The 19,172-nt window shown below is 38.7% G+C and overlaps 2 protein-coding genes across 3 annotated transcripts in view; one reads left to right on the top strand and one right to left on the bottom strand.

Moving 5' to 3' along the window:
• The window catches only part of gucd1 (guanylyl cyclase domain containing 1), a 153,648-nt gene that overhangs the window by 75,637 nt on the left and 58,839 nt on the right, over positions 1 to 19,172 (bottom strand). The window lies entirely within an intron of this gene.
• The window catches only part of gcn1 (GCN1 activator of EIF2AK4), a 56,015-nt gene that overhangs the window by 11,968 nt on the left and 24,875 nt on the right, over positions 1 to 19,172 (top strand). For both annotated transcript variants that reach the window (XM_060882284.1, XM_060882283.1), the window contains exons 20-30: positions 4,918 to 5,042; positions 5,220 to 5,398; positions 5,572 to 5,665; positions 5,762 to 5,875; positions 7,321 to 7,519; positions 7,620 to 7,769; positions 8,079 to 8,260; positions 8,581 to 8,661; positions 8,759 to 8,902; positions 10,116 to 10,240; positions 14,783 to 14,972. In XM_060882284.1, coding sequence (XP_060738267.1) covers positions 4,918 to 5,042; positions 5,220 to 5,398; positions 5,572 to 5,665; positions 5,762 to 5,875; positions 7,321 to 7,519; positions 7,620 to 7,769; positions 8,079 to 8,260; positions 8,581 to 8,661; positions 8,759 to 8,902; positions 10,116 to 10,240; positions 14,783 to 14,972 — 1,583 coding nt within the window. The remainder of the gene's footprint in view (positions 1 to 4,917; positions 5,043 to 5,219; positions 5,399 to 5,571; positions 5,666 to 5,761; positions 5,876 to 7,320; positions 7,520 to 7,619; positions 7,770 to 8,078; positions 8,261 to 8,580; positions 8,662 to 8,758; positions 8,903 to 10,115; positions 10,241 to 14,782; positions 14,973 to 19,172) is intronic.

Below are 19,172 nucleotides of genomic sequence, written 5' to 3'. Positions count from 1 at the left end.
TCTAAACATCTAAAGAAGCCGGCCCAGTACTAGAGCAGCATTCTTTGGACGTATAAAACTAAGATCAATCTGTACCAGAATGATGGGAAAAAGAAAGTATGGAGAAGGTTTGGAACAGCTTATGATCCAAAGCACACCACATCCTCTGTAAAACATGGTGGAGGCAGTGTGACGGCATGCCAACACATGGCTTCCAATGCCATTGTGTCACTAGTGTTTGTTGATAAGACAGAAGCAGTCGGATGAATTCTAAAATGTATAGGGATAGTGTCTGCTCAGATTCAGCCAAATGCTGCAAAATGAATTGGGACAGTGCCCCAAAACATACTGCAAAAGCAACCCGAGTTTTTTAAGGCAAATAAGTGGAATATTCTGTAAAGTCATTCACCAGATCTCAACCCAATGGGGCATACATTTCATTTGCTTAAGACAAAACTTAATCAGAATCAGCTTAATTTGCCAAGTGTGCACTGCACACAATGAATTTGTTGTGGTCTTTTAAGGTGCTCTTGTTACATACATACATATACTTATCTAGCATGAAAACAGTAAACATTTAAATTGTAAGGATTTACATAGTACTTGAGAAAGAGGCAGTAATTAGAGATGGAGGATGAATTACAGAACACAGGTATTAATCCTTGTATTAGCTGTTTAAGCCGGATATGGCATGGTTTGTGCCTAGATGTTCTAGTGCTGTAGCATCTTCCTAAAAGGGAGAAGTGCAAATAGGTTCTGGCTGGGGTGAGAGGGGTCTGTAATCATGTTACCTACCCGTTTCTTCACTCTATCGCTTTTCAAGGTTAGGCAGGTGTACACCAGTGATCCTTTCTGCTGTCCTAACAGTCTGTTGCAGTCTTCTTAAATCTGATTTGCAGTCCCATGTTCAAGTCAAGTCAAGAAGATTTATTGTCATTTCAACTGTATATAATGAAACAATGTTTCTCCAGGACCATGGTGCTACATAGAACAAAGACAGAGCTAAGGACTTTAGTAAGTTAGTCCTAGCCACATAAAGGGCATCTGTGCAACCTGGTGCAAACAGTGCAAGACAAAAGACAAAAAGACAGTACAGGACAAAAGACAATACACAAAAGCAGCGCCAACCAGTGTGAATACTGTCAGTTCTATATTGCATGTGCAGGAATACTGGAAATGTAATGTATGGTGTAAAACAGCAATCGACTGAAATGTGAAAGATAGCAGCATGTGCAAAGAGCAGACAGCATGTGCAAAAAGCAAAACAGCATGTAAACAGTTTGATATGGTGGTGCCGTGTACATGGATGTATACTGGAAGAGTGTGTATTTGGTGTAGGTCAGTGCAGTCCACATAGTTGAGTGTGTGCCTTTTCTTATCTTCTGTTTGCTGAAGACTTTCACAGATCTTGAGTACAGACTGAGGAACAGTAGGGGGGAGGGGTTGTTGATGGTCGTGTTGTAAGATAATCAGAGTGGGTGTGAGGTGTCAGACCAGGCTTTTGTTTTTCAAACATGCAGTAGAACTCTTTCAGGTCTTCAGCCATTTGTTGATTGGCCTTAGTGCTGGGGGATGGGGTCTTGTAACTTGTGATGGCTTTCAGGCCTTTAAACACTGATGTAAAAAAAAATTGAAAGTAGTGACAAGTAGTTTTGCTTTGCCACTCTTATCTCCTTATTTATTGTGTATTTGGCCTGTTTGTACAAGGCTTTGTCACCACTTCTGTAGGCATCCTCTTTGGCCTGACAAAGTTGTTTGAGTTTTGTGCTGAACCAAGGTTTGTTGTTCAGAATCAGGTTTAATATCCAAGTTGACACAAGGAATTTGGTTCCAGCTGTTTGTGACTCAAAAGTACAGACATAAATAACACTATATACTATACTATATAAATATACTATACAAGACAATGCAGATGATGAGATACAATATAGACAGAATGAGTATTAAATATGAACGATCATGTACATAAAGTGTGGGAGTGCAAATAACAATATTGTGCAATATTATGCTTTTTGTACAATATATAGCAGCAGTTGTGTGTAATATATACAGATGATTTGATGACTGACAGTCCTGACAATGCAGTACTTATAGATATGAAGCAGTGAATATAGTTATGGTGAGTTGTTGATCAGGGTGATTGCCTGGGGAAAGAAACTGTTCCTGTGTCTGGCAGTTTTAGTAAGCAAAGTACTGTAGCGCATGCCAGAAGGGAGGAGCTGAAAGAGGTTGTGTCCAGGGTGCGAATGGTCAGTGGTGATTTTTCCTGCCCAGTTTCTGGTTCTTGTGTTGTACAAGTCCTGGGGAGTGGGCAGGGGGCGCCAATTATTTTTTCCACTGTTTTTACTGTGCGTTGCAGTCTGTTCCTGTCCTATTTTGTTGCTGCACCAAACCAGATGGTGATGGATGTGCAAAGGACAGATGCAATGACTGGTGTGTAGAACAGCATCAGCAGCTCCTGTGGGAGACCATACTTCTTTAGTTGCGTAGAAAGTACATCCTCTGCTGGGCCTTTTTGATGATTGAGTTTATGTTGCACTCCCTTTTTAGGTCTTGGGAAATAGTAGTGCCCAGAAACTTGAAGGCCTCCACAGATGACACCAGGCTGTTGGATATTGTGAGGGGGAGTAGTGTTGAAGGGTCTTTCATAAAGTTCACCATCATCTCCACAGTTTTGAGAGTGTTTAGCTCTAGACTGTTCTGACTGCACCATAGCACCAGCCGCTTCACCTCCTGCCGGTATGCAGACTAATCGCCATCTTTAATGAGATGAATGTCAAATAACTCCTGGAGGGAAGACACAAGTCCTCACAGAAACTGATGTAGGATGTCACAGTGTCAGTGAGCTCATCCAAATCATTAGCTGCAGCCTCAAAAACACTCCAATCTTTGAGGTCGATGCAGGCTTGTAAATCCCGCTCTGCTTCAATTATAACAGGCTTAGCATATTTAGGTTTCTGCTTGAAGGCTGGTAGAAGATGACCCAAACAGTGATCAGCGAGTACAATAGATGCATAGGGAACAGAGTGGTATGGATTCTTTAAAACAGTGTTGCAGTGGTCCAGTATATTGTTGTCCCTGGTGGGGCATGTGATGTGCAATCTGTATTTAGGTAGTTCATAGGTGAGATAACTTTATTAAAATGATCGAGAATGATAATGAAAGAGTGGTCAGATAATGCTGCTCTTTGTGATCTGATCGGCCAACAGTTCTAGCGCCGCGCTCACACACGCCTCAGGAGGTATGTACACACTTACCAGAATAAAGGAGGAGAACTCCCACAGCGAATAAAACTGCTTAAAGTTAATAAAGTGAGCTTTCAAATTTGGGTAGCACATCTTTAAAACTGTCACGTCTATATATGAATTGTTTTGATATATGAAGTGTTTTTCCTGAAAACTCGGTGAAGCGACCCGCTTTGAACAGCTGGAATCCCGTTAGATGTAACACCCTGTTCGGGATAGCTCCGTCCAGCCAGGTTTCCGTAAGGCAGAGCGCAGCAAAGTTTAAAAAGTCCTTATTTGTGTGAGTGAGGAGTTGAAGTTTGTCTAATTTATTTGCAAGGGAGCGGAGATTTGACAGATGAATGCTTGGCAGCGAGGTACTAAAACCGCGCTATCTGAGTGCTTCCCTCGTTTGGTTCAGCTGGTGTGCTTGAATAGGATCACAGCTCCTCTGACTAAAATGTCCAGTAAAATATCTGATTGCTCAAACATCTGCAAAACTTTGTTTGGTGTGCTATTTCTGATGTCTACAAGAATTTGTTGTTAAAAAAAAAAACAAAAGTTGCTTAAAACAGGACAAACAAACAAAAATAGTACTAGTACCAAGGAGCAACCAACCGAGTCTGCCATTCGTGGCAGCATATCAATGTTAAAGCAGAAAGACCCACAAACAAGCAACAAATAAAGGCAGCTGCAGTAGAGGCCTGGCAAAGCATCACAAAGGAGGAAACACAGCGTTTGGTGATGTCCATGGGTTCAAGATGTGGGGCGTGGAGATGTATCTTAAGTATACAGTAAAATCTGGTTTATAAACCAGATAATCTTCCACAGCCTTTATAAACTTAATGCTCCCAGCTACGATTCCATTGCTACCTGGATGTCTTGGCCATACTGACTCAGAAATAATCTGTCAATCCATTTCTAAAGTGGTTAAACAAAAAGCACTCTTGAGTATAAGGCGTATGGAAATGTCTTTAAGGATTCTGGGAGCAGAAGGAAAATATTTTTTGGTCCGATGTGACAAAAAATTCAAAACTGTGTTTGCTGAACTCCAATTGTTATGTCTGGTAAAAAACAGGTACTACTCATCAGCTGTTCAATACCTTCTATACAGTAAAGCATGGTTGTTGCAACATTATTCCATGGTGGTGATTCTTATTGACATGGAAAAATGAATGCAGCTAAATACAGAGAGGTCCTACAACAATGCTTGATCCAGGTGCACATAACACAGACTAGGGCATATTTTGGCTTGATAACAAACAAAAGCCCAAGCCCATTCTTAAATCCCATAGAACATCTGTGGAGATATCTTATGATTCATAGATTCCATATCAAGCCTGATTCAGCTCGAGTGGATCTGCCAAGAAGAATATTAGAAATGGTAAAAATCTAGGTTTGCAAAGCTAGAGATTTGAAAAATTAAATAGCTTTCATTTCAGATGTTTGGTTTACTATATGTGCAAGCATGTTTTGCATTTTGTTGTGTGTACTGGTGACAAAACAGTTAATTAAATTAGATGTTTAAAACAATGTATATAAAATGTGAGGTCTGAATACTTGAAGATTACTTGAAAATCATGAAGATTCTGTACTGCTAATGATTTCATTTAATTTTCTTGTTCATTTATGGGTCTATGAATCCTTTTTACATTGTAATATTAAGGTCACCTTCTAATAGTACAATATATTTTTTCTTTTCTCTTTTACAAAGTGGCTGAAAAATCGGAACCATGGCCTTTGCTGTTGTCTAGCATGAAGATTGATGCTACTGTTTTTATTGAGCAACATTTACAGACAATCCTCTATATGTTGATGGACAGAAATGCCGACAAACAGGTGTGAAATCACTTTAAATTATGATCAATATTTCTGTAAAGGAAAATACAAAAGTAAATTTCTATCTATCTATCTATCTATCTATCTATCTATCTATCTATCTATCTATCTATCTATCTATCTATCTATCTATCTATCTATCTATCTATCTATCTATCTATCTATCTATCTATCTAGGCTGTAAGAAATGCTATTGGGGAGCTGTCGGTCCTTTCTCCTGGGAAACTACTTCCTTGTGTAATGGACTGTGTGATCCAAAGGCTGTCTAATCCAGCACTGAAGCAGGTGACACCTCAGGAATATGCCATCATGAACACCCCAGAGGGAGAGCTGTATGACAAGAGCATCATTATGAGGTAAGAGATGGGAAACTCTTAAGTACAAAGCAGAGATCATTGCAGTTATCCTTTTCTGTATGTTCACTGATTTAAATATTTACTGTTTATAAATTTGCTACTTTTATTGTTTCTCTTGTGTACTTGGTGCATCTTCTTGTATGAACCTTACATGTCCTTTTATGCTCATTCAGCGCCCAGCAAGAGAGCACCAAAAAGGGCAATATGAAGAGAGAGAATAAGGCATACTCCTTTAAAGAACAGATAATTGAGCTTGAGCTAAAAGAGGTAATTTTGAATGTTTTGGTATGATGAACATTTTCTTTTTATTTTTTTCCTATTTATTTTATTAACTTTTACCTATTTTCATTGCATCTGCTTTAGGAAATCAAAAAGAAAAAAGGAATTAAAGATGAGGTGCAGCTTACCAGCAAACAAAGAGAGATGATGCAGAACCAGCTGGAGAAGGAGTCCTTTATTCGGAAGAAACTGCGAGAGGTGTTAAGGGACAATATTTGCATTTCATAATAAGAAAAGAAGGAGAGAAGCCTTTAAATGCCTTTGCATATTCAAGCTTGTTAGGGTCAGATTTGGCCATAGTGCCTTGCCCATGAAGCAGTGGGCATTAAGGGCCTTCCTATTTGCAGTGCTGGGGCTTCAGTCCTAACCTTCAGATGAACAACCCAGAACCTTAACTGCATGAGCCTAGCCAGCTAATTTAGTTATTTTCAGACACTATAAGAAATATCTCAAGATTTTTTTCCATATGCAGATTAATTAATGCATGTTTCAAAATGTATTGAAATGTAACTTTAGGTACATACCAATCAATATCAATTTTATTAGGAACATCTGCACATTTAAGCAGTTATCAATAATCCAACCATGTGACAGCAATACATAAAATCATGTAGATACAGGATACGAGCTTCAGTTCATATTCATATCAAGTATATCATATCAAGAATGGGGTAAAATGTGATCTCTGACTTTGGCATGACTGTGGCATGGTTTTTGGTAGTAGATCAGCTGGTTTAAGTATTTTGTGAACTTCTGATTTCTTGGGATTTTTATACACAAGAGTCTCTGTGGATTTCAAATAATGGTGCAGTAAACAAAAAACATTTTGTGAACAGAGGGCCTGCAGACTGAAACACATTATTGATTAAGGATATTAGAGGAGAATGACCAGACTTGTCTGAGCTGCCAGAAAGGATGTAGTAACTAGTGATGCGCGGGTCAGGTTTTTTTCCAACCCGCGGGTCCCGCTTTTATGAAATTATTGGCCCACCCCAGCCTGCCCCGCAGCAATATGACAATTTCTTTACCCACCTCAACCCGACCCTCGGGTCACCCATGGGACCCGCGGGTTATGAGACGATCCGTGCATCACTAGTAGTAACTCAAATAAGCACTCTTTACCACCAGCCATGAGCAGAAAAGCATCTCCTAACACACTACATAAAACCTTGGGAATAAAGATGAGCCAAAAACAGGAATCTGAAGTTATTATGGGCTAAGGCTCACAGAAACTGGACAGTTAAAGACTAGAAGAAAAAACCCACCTGGTCTTTTTCCAATGTTCAACACTCCAGTTAGAGTGAGCTTGTGCCCTTTTTAGCCTCGGATTTTTTGTTCTTTTCTAATTTGTCTTTGGGTCTTGTAGGCCATTCAATTTAAGGGTTGATGGTTTGTGCATGCTGATATGCTTTTCTGCTTACCACAGTTTAACTATAGTAACATATCCCTTCTGGTTCAAACCAGATAATCTGGTAATTTTCTTCTGACATCTCTGATTAACAAGGCATTTCCACCCACATATGGTTCACTCTCATGATGCTTTTTGTTTTTTCACACCACTTTATATAAACTGAAGTTTTTTTTACCTATATCTGTATGATATATTCTTGCCTAGTTCCTGAGCTCATTTCTCTTTCCTTCAGTTGGATATGGAACTGCAATGCACAGTGGGCCTTTTGGAGGCCATTATGGCACATCACCCTCCTCAGATTTCTCAGCACATTCCTGGAGTCCTCCATGTGCTTCTGCCCCTACTGCACTCACCATTAGCTGCTCCTCATGTGTACCAAACCTTCCTCCATTTTGGCACATGTGTCCTGCAAAAGCAGTTGCACTTTCTGGGTAAGAGCTACATTCTACTCTGTTTATTGTCATAGCTTTGCCATTTTTATTTTCTGTTTTTGAAGTTCTCTCTCTTTATGGCTGTTTTGTGACTGTCTAGCGCTTCTTGTGGGTCATGTGACCTTGCGTCTTTTGAAGCCGGAATGTGAACTGGATCCAGCATGGTCTCAGGAGGACCTGAACTTAGCTACACGTAGGACCATCCAACTGTTGCACACACACACAGTGCCACACAGAGAGGGCCAAACTGGTGAGCGAGTACATTCTAATTAGAAATGTCTGTTCTTTCCACTGAACTGCCTCAGTCTTATAGTGCTGCATCATACCAACATTCACTTGCATGGGCCTTTGTGGATTTCTAGGCAACGAAACTGAGCTTATTAGTTTTACACAGTATAATATGGGCTATTTATATTGTATGATTAATGTTTTTACAGTGTCCATGTACCAAAAAGAATTTATTTGGAACACAGTCCAAATTGCTCAAAATTTTGTGTATAGTGTTTACTACATGGCAACTATGACCACAAAAAATGGCTAAAGTTACTTTTTATTGCAGATGCGCGCCCTCTGTCTGCACCGGGATTCTCTTTCTGTTTCCCACTGCTTCAGGCCATCCTCAGCAGAAATAGTGGGATATCTGAGGATACTGAGCTCATGCTGACACATGCCCTACAGATTATTAACACACACGCTCAGTTGCGCTCCAGCAATGATTCCAGTGATGTACTAATTGATGAGGTATTGACATTGACAAGAGTTGGCAGATAATTTTAAATGCTGTTGCAGTAGATTTATTTAAAAAAGAGGTAGGATTACAATACTTTTACTTTTTAAATAATTAAATGGTAATGAATAACATATTTCTTCTTTGTTTTGATAACATTTTTGATTTTTTTTAAGGCTTCTCCAACCAAATAACAACACTTGTCTGTTATTGCAGTGCAGTATAATTTTTTTTTAAGTTACCTTATACAGCTGTTATGGTGTAACTTTTTTCTGTTATGCCTTCACTGATGTTGAATATAAATCTAATTATGAATATTTGGCTGATTTAACAGAATGGTCCAGAGCTAATCCCCCGCGTGAACATGCTGTTACTGCTCACCAAAGTGATTGGTACCTCTACACCACGACTGCAGGTATAAAGTGGTGTTGGTGAGATATGGATATATGTGGTAGTATATTCTCGGTAATGGACTATGTTAATGTGTTTTTAAATTTGAATGTGTGTAATAGGTGCTCGCATCAACCTGTCTCACAGCTCTTTGTGTGAGTGCTGGAGGGCAGGAGGGCTGCGCATTGGCTGAACAAGCTGAGATTGATGTGCTTCTAGAAGCCCTGCTGTCTCCCTGTTTTTCTGTTAGAGATGCGACCCTCAGGGTGTGTTTGCTCTATTATTTTCTCAATCCTCAAACAAAAATATTCAAGCTTTATATTTAATTTATGTCCATGTATGTGTGTAGGTGCGTATGTATGTATATACTGTATATGTATATATATATATATATATGTGCGTGTGTGTGTGTGTGTGTGTGTGTATATATATATATGTATATATATATATATATATATATATATATATATATATATATATATATATATATATATATATATATATATATATATATATATATACACACACACACACATATATTAGGGCTGGGCGATATGGCCTAAAATGAAAATCCCCGATTATTTCACAAAAAAATCGATTTACGATTTAGATCGATTTTTCCTGTATATTTATATATATATATATATATATATACCTTAGACGGATTCCAAGGGACCGTCTGCAAAGTGCAGAACCCGAATACTATAAAAACAGTCAATAACCACTGTAATACACTGTAATGTAGTGTTAATTTCGTCAGACGAGACGAAATATGTTCAACAACCTTTTTTTTCATGACTAAGACGAGACGATGACAAGACTGCACCACTGTCCAAAAACGCTGACTAAGACTAAATTAACATGCATTATTGTTGACGAAAAAAGATGAGACACAAATGTTTTGTATAAAATAAAAACTAAGATAAAATCTCTTCATTTTCGTCAAAATATTCAGCACGAGTTCGCGGCTTCGCGCTGTTGCTCAAGTTACAGGTCCGCGGCGAAGCGGATCCCGCTTATTATATTGCTACCTACCAAATAAATCGATAATTTAAAAAGAAGTTTATTGATTTAAAAATGATTGTATTGCTTCCTCTAAAGAAAATAGTGCACTGTTCCTGATATTATTGCATTTAATGATGCCTTGTTGTATTTATTCTTACAATATATTCCAAACTTACAAACAGATGTGGTCAAGCTACAATTTTTTTGACTAAAACTAGACTAAAATGACGGGACTTTTAGCCGACTAAAACTTGACTAACAAAAAAGATATGTGAATGACTAAATATGACTAAAACTAACAAGGACATTTGGCACAAGACTAAGACTAAATTAAAAATAGGTGACGAAATTAACACTACTGTAATGTCACCAAATTCAGCTCACACACCACTGATGTCCTGATAGTTATACTACAACACATATTTGGGGGGAATGTCTTTTTGTATAATTTGTGTGTGTGTATATTACTTGCAGGGCCTTTTGGAGTTGAAGCTGGCTTTGCCCACAGATAGTGCAGAACCCAGTGGGCTCAATGTGCTCAGGAGACTCTGGGTGGCCAAATTTGATGTGGAGGAGGAAGGCAGAATGCTAGCTAACAAGTGAGTAAAGAGCCTATCTGTAATGTCACAAGTAATTTCAATTGGCAATGATCATGATCATTCTATTCAAGAAATTATTTGAATCAGAGCAACTGATATTGTGGTGCTGGTTATCACATGGTTCAGCAGGGTTCCCGCGGGGTCTTAAAAAGTCTTAAAAGCATTGAATTTATTCATTTGGAATTAATACCTTAAAAAGTCTTTAAAAAGTCTTGAATTTTGATGTTTGGGTCTTAAAAATTGTGCTGTATGTAACTTCTCCATATTGTGATTTTCCTCAAGAGTTTAATTTGTCAACCACGATTATTTTGATTAAATGACGTAGTATAAAAGAGTGGCGGAACCCATAATTGAGAACGCAACGCAGCCCTGGGTCACCGTACAAAACACTGCGAACACGCGATGCCTTCAGTTAAAGGAAGATCACGCGCTACGACACCACAGCCATAGATCACAACACAACATAACAAGCAAAGGAGAAGCGCGAGAATTCAATGAAAATCTCAGCATTCCATGGGAAAGGTTGACTGACGTAGTGTTAAGTTCGTCAGACAAGATGAAATATGTTTGCCAACAACCTTTTTTTTCATGACTAAGACGAGACGATGACAAGACTGCACCACTGTCCAAAAATGCTGACTAAGACTAAATTAACATGCATTATTTTGACGTAAAAAGACAAGACGAAAATAATTTGTATAAAATAAAAACTAAGATAAAATCTCTCTTCATTTCGTCTACAATTGTCTCTGCTTTTTCATCAGCTGTTACGCCTTTAAAATATTCAGCACGAGTTTGCGGCTTCGCTGTTGCTCAAGTTACAGGTCTGTGAAGCGGATCCTGCTTATTATATTGCTACCTACCAAAAAAATCGATAATTTGACACAAAATGATGATTTAAAAAGAAGTTTATTGATTTGAAAACAATTGTATTGCTTCCTCTAAAGAAAATAGTGCACTCTGTCTCTACGGTTAGAATCCTGTGTCCATGGCAACGCTCTGTTTTTCATGGCAACGGTGTGTTATAGTTCGCAGCGGTCTGTTATCAATAACAATAAAAAAATTCTGTTTTAAAAAATAATACAGAACAAATAAATGAATAAATAAGTCCTGAGCGCAAGTCCACCCCTGGTCTAGTCAGGCTTTTTGTGTTAAATTATATTTCCTTTCGCTGCACAGGCTCTTTTATTGTACATGACAGCTTATGTCCCAATGACCGGTATTTGCATTACGATTAAAAGCAGTATCAATAAAGTAAAAAATGTGATGTGCGGTCAAGTTCGAGTGTATGCACTGTTTAAACGAGTGTTCTCAACTTCTCACTGATACTTTTGTGATTCGCGGAGTTTTGACAAGTTTTATAGCCTTGATATTGTTTCTTATTCAAAAGTGGTGACAGAAAAAACTCAGCAGCCCAACCTGAAACCTCTTCCCACGCCCCTGTCACAATCACATCATAATCAAAATTAATAATTAGGCTTAAAAGCAAATGTATATGTAAGGGAATCAAGTTTAACAATTACATATAATATTGCTCCAAATATCATCAATAATGTTGTGTGCAATACCATGTATAACTTGCATTAAGTCGGTAATTTATATATATATATATATATATATATATATATATATATATATATATATATATATATATATATATTATTCTTACAATAGATTCCAGATGTGGTCAAGCTACAATTTTTTGACTAAAACTAGACTAAAATTAAAAGACTTTTAGTCGACTAAAACTTGACTAAGATACCTTGAGTTTTCTTTTGACTAAAACTAGACTAAAATGACGGGACTTTTAGTCGACTAAAACTTGACTAACAAAAAAAGATATGTGAATGACTAAATATGACTAAAACTAACAAGGACATTTGGCACAAGACTAAGACTAAATTACAAATAGTTGACGAAATTAACACTAGACTGACGCACGCAGTTATATTTTTAAAGTTTGTTTTTACGTTAGCTAGCTACCAATTTCATTCTGAGTGTAAATTTAATGAAGCGTGGCTGGATAAAAACTCTTTTCGTCATTGGTTAAAACCAGTGGACAACAACGTTTTTGAGGCCTTTTGCACCATATGCAAAAAAAGGATTCAGCTAGGTACAATGGGAATGAAGGCATTAGAGTCTCATGCCAAGTCGTCCAAGCACATTAACGCTCTCAATGGACAAAAACAAACTCCTTCCATCGCCTGTGTGTTTCAACCAACGGATGTTAGCCAGCTATCTGCTAATGTGCCTGAAGTGGCAACAGGAGCTAATGTTAGCCAGCTTGCTGCTAGTGCTGCAGACCCTCCAGCTATGGCCGCAACTAGAGTGGATCTGCGCACAGCTTTTGGGTCCACACCAACACTGACCTGATCTCCAGGTCCAACCTCTTGCGGAGAGGCCATAAGGAGAAGTTGACGGAACTGGCTGTCCTTGATAAAGACATTGCTGCCCTGAGTGAAGAGCTAAGGAGTTGACTGTTTCTTAATTTAATTTATTTTTGAGTTCTGATTTTCGATGTTTATTGTTCAGGGGTCTCTCAGTTCCCCATATTCCCAGCATGGAATAAGTAGCTAGCTCATGTTAAAAAACAACTTAACATTGTTCGGCAAACTTTCTTGTGGCCTACTGAAATGTTTCTATTTTTCACACTGCTTGGCTTATCTTTTACCCATTTAACATTTGAAAAATAAATGAACACAAGTTCAAGATTTTTGTTTTTCTTTGCTGGTAGGGACGTGAAATAGGTATTAATTTTTTATATAAATGGTCTTAAAAAGGTCTTAAAAAGACTTGAATTTAACTTGAAGAAACCTGTAGGAACCCTGTTCAGTAAGTGATCACATTTTAATTCGTCCCATGCTTTTCCATTGCACTGTTCAGGAGCTTATGCTATTTGCTTAATGGTTCATTTAACTGCTTATATATTTGTATTTTTACACCTAGGTTATTACGTTTTCAATTGTCCATATATATCCATGTGTCTGTCTGTCTGTGGTTCTTCTATATACATGTTTGTATAAACACTGTTTGTATGTACACTATATACACTGAACAAATGCAACACTTTTAAGTGTTATATGTGCAGTTTTATTGTATTGGCGGGTCTGGGGGCGTCCGAAAACCAGTCAGTATCTGGTGTGACCACCATTTGCCTATAACATTCGCCTGCCCATACCATAACCCCACTGCCACCATGGGCCACTTGATCCACAACGCAAACCGCTCACCCACATGACGCCATACACGCTGTCTGCCATCTGCCCTGTACAGTGAAAACCGGGACTCAACTGTGAAGAGAACACCTCTCCAAAGTGCCAGACGCTATTGAATGTGAGCATTTGCCCACTCAGGTCGGTTACGACGACGAACTGCAGTCAGGTCGAGATCCCGATGAGGATGACGAGCATGCAGATGAGCTTCCCTGAGTCGTTTTTTGACATTGACAATTTATGCAGAAATTCTTTGGTTATGCAAACCGATTGTTGCAGCAGCTGTCCGGGTGGCTGGTCTCAGACAATCTTGGAGGTGAAGATACTGGATGTAAAAGTCCTGGCTGGTGTGGTTACACGTGGTCTACAGTTGTGCTTGGTTGGATGTACTGCCAAATTCTCAGAAACGCCTTTGGAGACGGTTTATGGTAGAGAAATGAACATTCAATTTACGTGCAACAGCTCTGGTGGACATTGTGCGGTCAGCATGCCAATTGCACGCTCTGTCAAAACTTGCGACATCTGTGGCATTGTGCTGTGTGGAAAAAACTGCACATATTAGAATGGCCTTTTAGTTTTATAAAATAGAATTATATACGTAATTTATAGGAAGATATTTTTTAACTCAATTTATAAATTCCCTGTTACATGTATTTTTTAGGGTATTTAAGAAATTAGCATCATGTAAGATTAGATTTTTGGCAGAACTGTTTTTTTTTTTTTTTTTACTTTTGTGTATGTGATTTTTGGAGGTCACCAACCATCAGTTTTGTTTGTGTTTGATATTCTTTGGTTGCTCATATTGTAATGAATTTTTTTTTTCTGTTCAGCCTCATACTATAGTGAAACCAGGCATAGTTAAAAGCATCAACATAATCCCTAGTGTCTGAGTAATTCTAATGAGAAATCAACTATATTATTAGACTTATGATACTATGTTCTACTATAATAATCATAATTAGTAATAAATTATCCTCTAACGTCTAATAATTTGAAAGATTTCCTGGTTTTACCTTCTACAATTTTTTTTAAACATTTGATTCAGAGACTTTTGTGTTTATTATTTTCAGTGTCCCTAGTACTCAGTAATGCAAGCTTCTTTTTTTAATTATTTTTTGTTTTCCCTCAATTGTATGCTACAAAACAAAAACAATTCAAGCATTTTTATTTTACAGTTTAACCAATTATATGGCGAAACCATGCTCTTAAGTTATCATCTGATGTTGTCATCAGTTTGATAGTAACTCTTTAGACATCTCATCTAGTTTTAATTAGATTTTGGTGGTGGTTCTCACTCTGTTTTATTATATATATTTTTCTACTTATCTAGGCTGTGGCAGACTTTGTGTCTGGAGTTGGTTCCTGAGATTTGTCCACTGTTAATCAAAGATGTGACACACCATGAAGAAACAGTGAGGGTGGCAGCAGCTGAGGCTTTATCCTGTGCCATGAGTCAATACCAGGAAGAATCCGCTTCGGTTCTGTCTCAGCTTACCGAGATCTATCAGCAGAAACTTTATGTGAGTCTCTGTCTTTCTCATCCCTGCCTGAACATTGTCCAGTCTGGGGTTTCAATCCATGGAAATATATTTTATTCTGACGGTCTGTGCATCCGTGGTTCAATTTATTTTATTTTATTTGTTTGTTTGTTTATTTTTATTTATTTTTATTGAAAAATCAACAATCACAAATACAAGAATGTAAACAGAAATTCTCCATTTTCCCTTTTTAAACAACAAAGAGCAAGCACCCCCACCCCGCCACCCAAAACACAAACAAACCCCCAGACAAAGACACACACATGCGCACGCACAAACACCCCACATCCCCCTGTTAAAACAACTAAAGAAATGGAAGAAAGGTTATGCATACAGACCAATTTTTGACCGAATTAGAACTTTAATCAGGTAACACCCGCAATCTCCTAAAATAAGAAATAACAGGTTGCCACTTGCAAAAAAAAAAGGTGTCAGTAGAACCCCTCAGTGTATATTTTATTTTCTCCAACTTCACATCAAATCTTTAAACCACCAAGAGATGGAGGGATATCTTATTGCTTTCCAGTGTAGAAGTATGCAACGTCTGGCCAACAAAGATGAGAAGGCTAAAACATCTTTGTGTACAGAACTCAGTGATACTGACTCATTGGTAATACCAAATATCAGTGGCCATTTCGTCAATTGCACTTCAAATATGGAGGACATAATGCCGGAAAAAACTGTCCAGAATGCATGTAATTTTGGGCACAGAAAAAACATACAGTATGACTTAAATGACAGGGGGAAGCATGACATCTGTCACATCTGTCCCCACTATATCTGTCCCCACTATAACCCCACTATAGATTTTTGCCTGTTTAGATCTGGAAAGATGAATTCTGTACAAAACCTTAAAGTGAATGAGACTGAGGCGGGCACAGGAAGTGGTAGACCGTATCCTATCTACAGCTTTCTCCCACCATTCGTCGCCAAACTGCAGCCCTATCTCCTCCTCCCCAAGTGGTCCTGGTTTTATCTGCATTACATCTATTGAGAGATAAAATGAAACTCTATATCCGGGAAATCAAACTACGCTGGTGTGGAGTGAACATGACTAAACTCTCCCAAGGTTGCTTGGGGGTACAGAGGGAAAATTGGGAAGGCATTTAGATACAAAGCTGCGGACTTGGAGATATCTTAAAAAAAATGAGCTGTAGGCGGCCCATACTCCAAGGACAGGCTGGTGAAACTTGAAAAGATGCCATCTTCGTACAAATTATAAAGTTGATTGATGCCTTTTTCGTGCAATAGTGAGAAAGCTGAATCTAAAAAAGACGGGGGAAACAAATGATTTTTATTCAAGGGACCCAGTGTTGATGGAGCCCTAAATTTAAAATGACGCCTAAACAGAAACCAAATCTTAAGTGTGTTCAGTACGACTGGATTGTCAGTATATTGAGATGGTTTGGAAGGGGTGAGCAAAGCAGAGCTGATACAGAGGATGATCTACAAGACAGTAGCTCCAGATTGCACCAAGTGGATTCCGTTGAATTGGTCCAGGAGTTTAGTTTTTGGATATGTGCAGCCCAGTAGTATATTTGAAAAATGGGCAAAGCAAGCCCACCACTGAGCCTACATCTCTGAAATAGAGTCTTATGGATTCTGGGAGGTTTTCCACCCCAAAGAAAAGAATTAATGATTCTATCTAAAGAATCCAAAAAATACCAAAAAAGAACGTTCATTTTAACTGCGTTGATTTTTCCCGTTAAAGACCAGAGGTAGACTGCTCCACCTCTGAAAATCCGACTTCATGTCTGCCATAAGCAGAGCAAGATTGGAATGAAAATTTTGGGTAAGGAACGGATCACCGTAATAACAAGGTATTTAAAGCCTGAACAGCTGAATTTGAATGGCAGATTCAGATGCTGAAGTTGTAGAGCGGTATTGTTTACCGGCTAGCACTCACTCTTATGAAAATTCAGTTTGTATCCTGAGAGAGCCAAAATCATCCAAGATAGATAAAATGATAGGAACAGAGGCTACAGGATCCGTCACATATAGCAACAAATCATCAGCATATAAGGATACCTTATATTCCGCCCCCTTCCGAGTTATACCTTTAAAGGCTAATGAGGATTTAAGTTTAAAGGTGCCCTGCCACACGTATTTCATTACTTTTGTGGTAATGTCTGAAGTTTACCATGGACTCTGTAACATTTTTTGTGGAAGAAATGCCTTGGTTACCTTGTTTCAAGCCATTCTAGTGTGGTATAGAAAGCCTGCAGGAAGACTCGGCTTGATTTGCGCCAGTTCTCATGAATATTAAAATGAGCTATGCTGCTTGGCTCTGATTGGCTAACCGCTAGGATATGAGAGCATGACTATTCATTCGCCCAGCGCAATAAGTAGCCTAGGCTAGAGGAAATTTGTTTACAATCACCTTGAATTGCGGCAGAATGGCTTCTTCACAAGCCCGTTGACGTTCAGCCATCCTTGCTGTATAGGAAACTCACTGAGCTACACGAATTCTGGGGCGCGGTCTCAAGTGGGAGTGAATAGTAATAGTGAATAGTAATGAGTAGTGATAGTAATGAATAGTAATGAGCTCAATCATTACTACGTCACACTGAGCAGCTTTTATAACTGACCTGATTTCTCCCCTTATTTCTATTAAGTGGCTAGAACTGACCGGGGAGGTAGCAGTTCATTTTCAAATTCACAACACAAACACACATGGACCTAACACATATCAAAAAATCCAAGTAAAAACGGTTTTGTGTGGAAGGGCACCTTTAATGGATAATGGCTCAATGGCAAGGGCGAATAGCAGTGGTGACAGTGGGCACCCCTGCCGGGTTCCAATAATCAGAGCTAATATTATTTGTATGAACACTGGCTTGGGGGGATTTAAAAAGGCGGCGGATCCAGGAGACAAATGTATCACCAAACCCAAATTTCTTTAATATCGCAAACAGGTATTCCCACTCGACTCTATCAAATGCTTTCTCAGCATCCAATGAGACTACAACCTCAGGGAACGGAGATGACTGCTTAGAGTAAATTATATTGAAAAGTGTATGAGTGTTAAAAAATGAATGCCGCCCTTTTATGCATCCAGTCTGCTCCATAGATATGATGCGTGGTAGTACATTTTCTAACCGGGATGCAATTACTTTGCCAACACTTTCACATTGGCGTTCAGCAGTGACAGCGGTCTGTACGACTCGCACAGGTTGGGATCCTTGCCCTTCTTCAAGAGAAGGGCTATTGAGGCTTGATTGAAAGTGGGTGGTAGCACGCCCTGATCCAGAGATTCACTGAACACACCAAGGAGCAGCGGTGCCAATTTATCGCTTTTTTAAAAACTCAACTGGAAAACCATCTGGGCCTGGGGCTTTATTAGACTGCATTGCCTTTATTGAAGCTCTGACTTCTTCAAGAGATAATGGAGAGTCCAAGTCCCTTACAGAGACTGTATCAATAACAGGAAAATCGACACTTTGAAGGAAGTCACCCAGTCTCTTATTATCAGTAAGGCATTCAGATTTATAAAGAGCAGAGTAATATTACTTAAATACTGCATTGATCTCTATGGGACTGGTAACGCTAACATTTTAGTCATTATTAATCTGCGGTATTAGGCGTGATACAACCTACCGTTTTAGCTGATGAGCTAACAATCTGCTTGGTTTATCACCGTGTTCATAATACGATCCACGAGTTTGTAATAGCGTGCGTTCAGTTTCTTTAGTGGAGAGGAGATTGAATTCTGCTTGTAACTCAGCATGTTGTTTGTATAGCTCTGGAGAAGGGATGGACGTGTAGCTCTGATCGAGTTAGCTGATAGCCAATGAAATTGTCCTGAGTTTAGCTCTGTACCTGTGGTTCAATTTGTGCATATGTCTGAGATCGTCTTAATACAGTATATGAAGAATAGTTCTCAAGTTCACCTTACCATCACATCCATTTTTGGTGCTGCAGCAAAATGGAAGCACAGTTGTATAGGATGATATGCAGTCCATGCTATGAAGCACACAATTGTGTAGGATGATATGCAACCAACTGAGATGCATTGGGTATTCTGACACCTTTCCATCAGCACCACCATTAACTTAAAAAATTTGAGCTTCAGTAGCTTGTCGGATTGGACCAAATGGGCCAGCCTTTTCTTCCCATGTGCATCAATGAACCTGTTCTTGATTCACCGCTATTTCTTCCTAGGGTTAGATTCTGACCACTGCC

Source organism: Tachysurus vachellii, chromosome 11 (assembly GCF_030014155.1).
Source record: "Tachysurus vachellii isolate PV-2020 chromosome 11, HZAU_Pvac_v1, whole genome shotgun sequence".
Lineage (NCBI taxonomy): Eukaryota > Metazoa > Chordata > Actinopteri > Siluriformes > Bagridae > Tachysurus > Tachysurus vachellii.
The sequence above is the reverse complement of the archived record's forward strand: the minus strand, read 5'-3'. Positions and strand labels throughout refer to the sequence as shown.